Source organism: Cervus canadensis, chromosome 3 (assembly GCF_019320065.1).
Source record: "Cervus canadensis isolate Bull #8, Minnesota chromosome 3, ASM1932006v1, whole genome shotgun sequence".
In the NCBI taxonomy this organism is placed as follows: domain Eukaryota; kingdom Metazoa; phylum Chordata; class Mammalia; order Artiodactyla; family Cervidae; genus Cervus; species Cervus canadensis.
The window spans coordinates 101869822-101876822 of NC_057388.1; the positions used below are offsets into that span (position 1 = coordinate 101869822).

The window sequence follows — 7001 nt, forward strand, 5'->3', positions numbered from 1 at the left end:
GGCTCACTTCTGGGTTTGAGACGAGAACATGGCTTAAAGATAGGACCAAAGACAAGGCCCAAGAGGCCCCGTTCCCCGCCCAGCAGGAGAGACGGGGCCCAGAAGGATGCCAGGCTCCTCGCGATCCTGCCCCAGGGGGGTCAGTCCCTCCTGGGCCACCCAGGGCACACTGCCCAGCTGAGTGGGCGGCAGTGAAGGACACACAGAACTACAGAGAGAGAAACCCAAGAGGAGACAGTTTACTGTTCACGGTGACCACGGGCTCATCTGGGAAGCAAGGAAAGGAAACAACATAAACGGATACAACCTTCAGAGGGGACACAGGCCCCCCACTCCATCTCTTCAGGACCACCATGCAGAGGTGAGGGGGAAGGACGGATGGGGCCGGGCCTCTTCCTTCTCAAATCAGCGTCTGGCAAAATGAGCCCTGAGTCCAGTCTCTCCTTCAACTTCGAGCCCCGTCTCCTCGGGGGCGCTCCAGCCGTCTCCGGCAGGACGGCCTCTCGGTTCTTCGGCTCCACGACTAGGGGCCATGGCTACTCTCGTCTTCTTCCTCGGGGGCCGGGGGCCGCTCCCCTGGGGCGGCCGGTGGTTCCTCCTGGGCCTGGCCGAGCGGGGCTCGTCCCGCTGCAGGCGGGGTGCTCTCGGGCACCTGGGCGAGGCCCGGAGAAGGCGGCCTACCGGAAGCCTGCGCGTAGGGGGCGGCAAACAGGTCCAGGAAGCAGCCGTCCACTCCCGGGGCGGGCGGACAGAAGGCGCCGGGGAACGGCAAGTCTGGCAGGCAGGGGTCGGCCCAGGGCACCGGACCTGTGGGGCCAGAGCACATAGCAGAGCGCGCGGCATGAAGGGCCCCTCCCTGCCGCACAGACACGGGTCAGGACCCCAGAGGGGGTCTCCCCTGGGGACCAGGCACACTCCCCGCCTCCATGTCTCCAGGGCCTGGGGTGGGGGCACAGCGACGCAGAGCGCGGGCCACGGTCGGGAGGAGCCCGGGAACCAGAGTCTTTCTCCCCCCTTCTTCGAGTCTCCTAGGGCGGTGACTCCAGGATACCCGGAGGCCAGGTGGCCCCTCGGACACTCCCATCAGCTGCCATCTACTCTGCACCGAGTGTTTCACGCCCCTCATTCCTAGCCCTCACCAAGCCCTCGAAGAGATGGGAATGGTATCCCACTTCAGAATCCAGGAAGCTCAGGAGAACTAGTGATGGCTGAGCGGGATTCCATGCTTGGCTTTGCCTCCCTCCAAAGCTTGCTCTCTCAGAGAAGGAAATGGCAACCCACTCCAGTACTCCTGCCTGGAGAATTCCATGGATGGAGGAGCCTGGTAGGCTACAGTCCATGGGCTCACAAAGAGTCGGACACGACTGAGCAACTTCACTTTCTTTCTTTCTATAGCTCCTTTTGGAGGTGGAAATGGTAACCAACTCCAGTGCTCTTGCCTGGAGAATCCCATGGACAGACGGGGCCTGGTGGGTTATAGTCTCTGGGGTTGCAAAGAGTCGGACATGACTAAGTGACTAACACATATACAAAGCTCTCTCTTACTCTGCTCTGAAACCTCCAGGAAACTGGAGGATGAAGAGCTTCACCAAGACAGCCCGTGTTGGGGCTCTCTCCCCTCTCACCCTCCTGAAACACTGGTGGGGGGGGTGGGGGGGGCCTTCTCTTCCAGCCCCGACTCACCCACGTTCCCTGCCGGCGGCTGCAGCAGGACAGGCCCCGATGGAGGGCCTGGGCAATAGCCCTGGGATGAGCCCCCGCCGGGGCCACAGGACAAGGCGAAAAGAGGGTCTTCGGGCAGCGGTGGAGTCAGCGAGCTGGGCAAGGGGAAGGGATGCAGGTATGGAAACTGGGGCTGGGGGTGTTGGAAGAACTGGGTCTGTGGCGTCTGGGAGAAGGGGCACAGTCCTGGCTGGCTGCTGCTGCTGGGTTGGTACTCCTGGGGCTCCAGGTCCTCTAAGTATGAGCAGGCAGGGGGTGGAGTGATGCTGTGGGGACAGAGGAGAACTTCCTGAGGCTCCGATGGTTTCACTCGGAGCCCTTCTCCCCCACCTGCCCCTCCACGAACCCCAGGCCTGATGCCTCCTCCTCTTCCTGCTCCAGCTCTCACCCTCCCTCCTCTACGGCTGTGATGTCCTGATCCTTCCCCTCCCCATCCCCTCACCACGTTTGCTAACTCCTTGCTTCCCTCGGGGCTTCCCTGGTGGCTCAGATGGTGAAGAATCCGCCTGCAATGCAGGAGACCCGGGTTCGATCCCTGGGTCAGGAAGATCCCCTGAAGGATGGAATGGCTACCCACTCCAGTATTCCTGTCTGGTGGGGGGCGGGGAACCCCATCTCTCAGTTACCCTCTCCCCTCCCAAGCTCTATCCATCTTTTCTCCTTCTGTGCCTCCCCCAGGACAGCTCAGTACGGCCCCCCGTGAAGTGGCAGACAGGTACCTTGTTCCCCACAACCCACAAGGGCCATCCTTGTGGCTGCTGTCGCTGCCCAGAGTATCCAGCAGCAGCGGCATCAGCGGGGGAGCGTGGACAGGGCCGAGGGGAAAGGGAAGGTTGGCTCTTCGGACAGGTGGGGGGCTGAAGAGTGGTGGGGTCACAGGCCCTCTCTGGGGGCCCTCATTCTGCAGGTTTGAGCCCAGAGTCTGGTCAGATGTCAGCAGCATGGACGGCTCTGGGAACAGAAGGCCACGGGGGGTTGTGAAAGTATGAAAACGGGGAGGGGGCACAGCCTTGGCAGCGCTGGAGGGGGTCAGAGTGCAAGAGGCCTGGGCCCCCCGGAAGAGGCTCCACTGAACAAAAACCTCAGAGAGCTCTGGCTGCTCCCAGGTCTTCCAAGAGAGAGCCCTTTGACTTTGCTGTCTTCCCCACACAACCCTCAGAAGGGGGTCGGCTCACCTGGAAGGGAATCCTGAGGGAGGGTCCCAGGCTCCAGGTTCACGGACTCGGTAGGTGGCAGCTCGGCCACAGAGCTAAAGGCAGACAGATCGGAGGCTGCAGGTCAAGGGGTCCCTGGACTCTGACCAGGGCTTCCAGGTAGGGAAAGGCACCCACACATCCAAGGTCTGTCTCCCTACGAGGCACTGGCAACTCCCAACCCCACCTGGTCCAAATCCTCTAAATATCAGCCGACAACTCTGGCTTGGACGGTAAAGAAGCCACCTGAGATGTGGGAGACCCGGGTTCGATCCCTGAGTCGGGAAGAGCCCCTGAGAAGGGAATGGCCTCCGACTCCAGTATTCTTTCCTGGGGCATCCCACGGACAGAGGAGCCTGGCGGGTTACAGTCCGTGGGGTTGCAGAGAGGTGAATGGCTAAGCGACTCACACACACGCACCCCATCATGTGCCCAGCCTTCCAACACCTTCCCCCTTCTAACCCCAGGATCCCAGCTTAGACCCCACCTCCTGCCCACAGGGAGGGGCCAGGAAGAGGAGAAAGTCTTACCTGCACTGGTTGCTGGCGGGGGCAGGGGCGGGACCGGCAGGTATGTCCTTACTCTCCTTCCCATTCATTTTTCGCCACTTGGCCCGGCGGTTCTGGAACCACACCTGTAGGGGAAAAGACACCTGAAGAGCTTGAGGAGCAGGGCAGAGCCTGGGGCTCGGGCCCGCTGGCCCATGATGGCTGTGACTGAAGAGGTCCCCACACCACTCAGACTGGCATGAAGCGTTCATCTAGGTGGGGTCTGAGTCACCTCCCTGCATCATCTAAGGCCACAGCCGGGTGGAAACAGGCAAGAACACAGCGCTGGCTGAGGCCTCGCTCCAGCCCCTGCTGGGGAGCTGCTGAGTACTTGCTAAGCTCCCCCAGAGTCCCGGCACGTGGGCTCCCCTCCACCCCCAGACCGGGGGAGTCAGCACCCTTTACCATGATGCGCTGGGGAGTGACCCCCACCGTCTGGGCGATCTCCCGGCGCTTATCGCTGTCTGGATAGTGGTCGTCTTGGAAGAGCCTTTCTAGCTCCTCCAGCTGGTCTGGAAGAAGAAATCACTGGCTTTGAGGATGAACACCAGTGATGAGGAAGCAGAGGAGATACACATGCCTTCCAGGAGGGACCACTGTCCCCAACCCAAGGGCCTCCCACAGCCTGGTGGCTAAGTTCCCCCCGTGGGCTGGGGCCTCCTCTGGCTCGGGCTCTGTGGCAGGGAGCTGTGTGCTGGTTACTTTCCTGTTTCTTCCATGTCCCCATAAGAAAACGCAACCTTTCCCTCTGAGGGTCAGAAGTCATGGCCCTGCCGAGGTCAAGAGAAGTTCCAGCCAAGGTGACGCATAAGCTAACTGCTCTCCCGTCTCCTGGGGCCACGTTCTCTGTTGGGTCCACCTTTGCCCAGGGCCCCTCTGGTCTCCCCTCACCTCAGGGACTCACCCGAGCGGTACAGGGTGCGGGTCTTCTTCCGGACCTGGCAGGTCACTTCCGGGGCCCTCTTTTCCTGCTCCATGTTTTGGTTGTTCTGGGCCAGTGTGTTGAGGAGGTTGGCCATGTGGCAGGACCCCCGGCCTAACCCACAAGGCACGGGGTTGTACGCGGCCCGAGCCGGGTTAGTTCTGCTGGGAGATGCCTTCGAGGCCGGACCCACAGAGCTAGGCTTCTGCTCGCCGGCGGCTGGAGAGTAGGGCCTCTTCCCCGGCCTCCCCTCTGTCCCCGGGAAGGGAGGCCCTTGTCCCTGAGGCTGGGGTCTAGGCGAGGCCAGGGTTCTGGCTTCGCGGAGAGCCCCTGGGCTGGGGCGCTGGCAGGCTCTCCCAGCCCCAGCCCCTTCCCCAGGGGCCTCTGATGGCTGCTTCTCCCCAGAGATGGTGCAGGAAAGGGGCACGTCCTTGCCTGGGGCGTCCTGAGTGTGGGGGCCTGACCTCTGCAGGGCTTCCTCCTCCTCCAGCCTGGCAGCGGGGGACTTGCCTGCACCCTCCGGGCCTGCGGAGAGCCAGCACCCCGACTTCAGCCCAGGAGAAAGAAGAGCCTGGCCCAGGAGGACGTGCTGCTTCCTGGTCTGCAAACGCGGTAACAGTTCCAGGTGTACCTTCCTAACTCGGCTACTGTGAGGATCAAATGAGGGAATCCTTCTTGCCCGGAGAATTCCATGGACAGAGAAGCCTGGCAGGCTACAGTCCAGGGGGTCACAAAGAGTCAGACACAGCTGAGCTACTAACACATACGCACACACCTAGCTTGGAAAAGCGAAAGCACACAGATGCAACCATGAGGGGCCTGAGCTCGTGAACCTAGATGGTGGCGGAGCGATCCTAATTTGGGGGGAACTTACTCCCTGGGAGTTCCCAGGTTTCTCCCAGACACCTGGATTGTGAGTTTGAGATGGAGACTCTGCAGCTGATCAGACTGGATCCCAGTCCTGCTCTGGACACAGCATCAGGGCTCAGAGCAGGAACACCGCAGGACTGAGTGGTGTCTGGGGGCCCAGACAAGCACATCAGAGGGGAGCTAACAGGAATGTCTACCTTCATCTGCCACAGAACTGGCTCTCTCCTCACCGACCCTCCTCACCCCTATACACACCCTCATCTCCTCCCTGCAAGGCAGGACCTCAGCCCAGGGCCTGGGGCCTAGGTCAGCCCCCCTTTTACAGGTCTGGGTGACCTGACGGGCACTGAACGTTCCCATCACTCAGCCTCCAGCTTGTCTGTCCTTTTCTGAGCTATGATGGATTCATCAGTTTACCAGGTCCTGGGCATGGTGCTAAGCACCTTTCAGAGATCAGTCCGGTCTGCATTTAATCCCTGTGAGGAAGGCATAGGCATCTCTTCCTTTAACAGATGAAGAAATGCGGATGGCAGAGTTGAGGGACTTGCCCAAACTCAAGCACAGGGCTCTTGCTCACTAGACGGAGCCCTTCCGAGGGTCACCAGCCTGCCCCTCATTTCCCTCCCAGCTTATTCATAACCTCCACAACTCTCTCAGGTCAAGGAGCTGCTGTATTATTTCTTATTAAACTGGAATTTTTTTTTTTTTTTTTGGAATATTTTTAAGTGGATGCTCACTGGTGTTTTGTTTTGGCCCCCACAGCATGTGGGATCTTAGTTCCTCCACTAGGGGGTCTACCCAGGCCCCCTGCATTAGAAGCCCAAGTCTTAACCACTGGACCACCAGGGAAGTTTCCAAGAGCGAGTTTTTTTGTTTTTTTAAATGAAAGTTGTGTGAGATTGACTAACTGAAGGAACGGCTTTCTAACAGTGTGTAAAGAAAGATGTAGGTCACGGGCTAAGGTGCTTCCTCAGACCGTTTCCTAGTGTACAAGCTGGTGACAGGGTTTGCAGGCTTCTACTCCATGACTAAGCCGAGGCTGGATAGCGAAATGCGGAAGAAGGGACGGACTGGTTTTACAGTATTTTTGGAGCACTGGAGCCTAGCAAACTTGGTACACAGTAGGTGGTCACTAAAGGCAACGGATCAGAGGGATAGCTTTCCTAAAGCGGCTCAGCGGTAAAGAATCCGCCTGCCAATGCAAGAGACCCGATTCCAACCCCGAGTCAGGAAGGCCCACTGGAGAAGGGCATGGCACCCCTTTGCCTAGAGTATCCTTCCCTGGAGAATTCCATGGACAGAGGAGCCTGGTGGGCTACAGTTCATGGGGTCGCAAAGAGTCGGACACGACTGAGCGACGGAAGAACAACAAATGAGGGTGACAGGCCCTGGTAAGAAAGGTGATGGATCTTGGGACCTAGAACAGCAGAGCCTCAACCCTCTTTCCTTCTCTGCGCGTAGAGAGATCCGAACCCCAAAAAGGAAGCGTGCTCCCTGGCCCGTGACACCCCCTCGAGTCCCCCTCAGCTCCCAGCCCCGACCCTCCGGAGCTCTAGAGGCCTGGCCGCTGGGCCCCCAGGCTCCCGCGCACTCACCCCGCAACTCCGGGCCGAGCTCCCGGGTAGGCTCCATGGCCTGGACTCCGGCACGCGCCGCCCGCCGCCTAAAGAAGCCTCGGCGCGGGCAGGTGTGCGTCCGCGAGGCCCGCCCGGGAGGGCGGCGCGCGGGGCAGCTGCAGGCGCGAGG

General features: G+C 60.3%; 1 protein-coding gene across 1 annotated transcript; it reads right to left on the reverse strand.

Moving 5' to 3' along the window:
• Positions 1-523: 523 nt before the first annotated feature.
• On the reverse strand, positions 524-5686 carry NOBOX (NOBOX oogenesis homeobox). Its single transcript, XM_043462363.1, has 8 exons — positions 5673-5686; positions 4368-5032; positions 3869-3975; positions 3446-3549; positions 2898-2971; positions 2442-2673; positions 1684-1988; positions 524-807 (listed from the first exon to the last, which is right to left on the reverse strand). Exons 1-8 carry the CDS (start codon positions 5684-5686, stop codon positions 524-526), a joined length of 1785 nt encoding a protein of 594 aa, XP_043318298.1.
• Positions 5687-7001: the final 1315 nt, after the last annotated feature.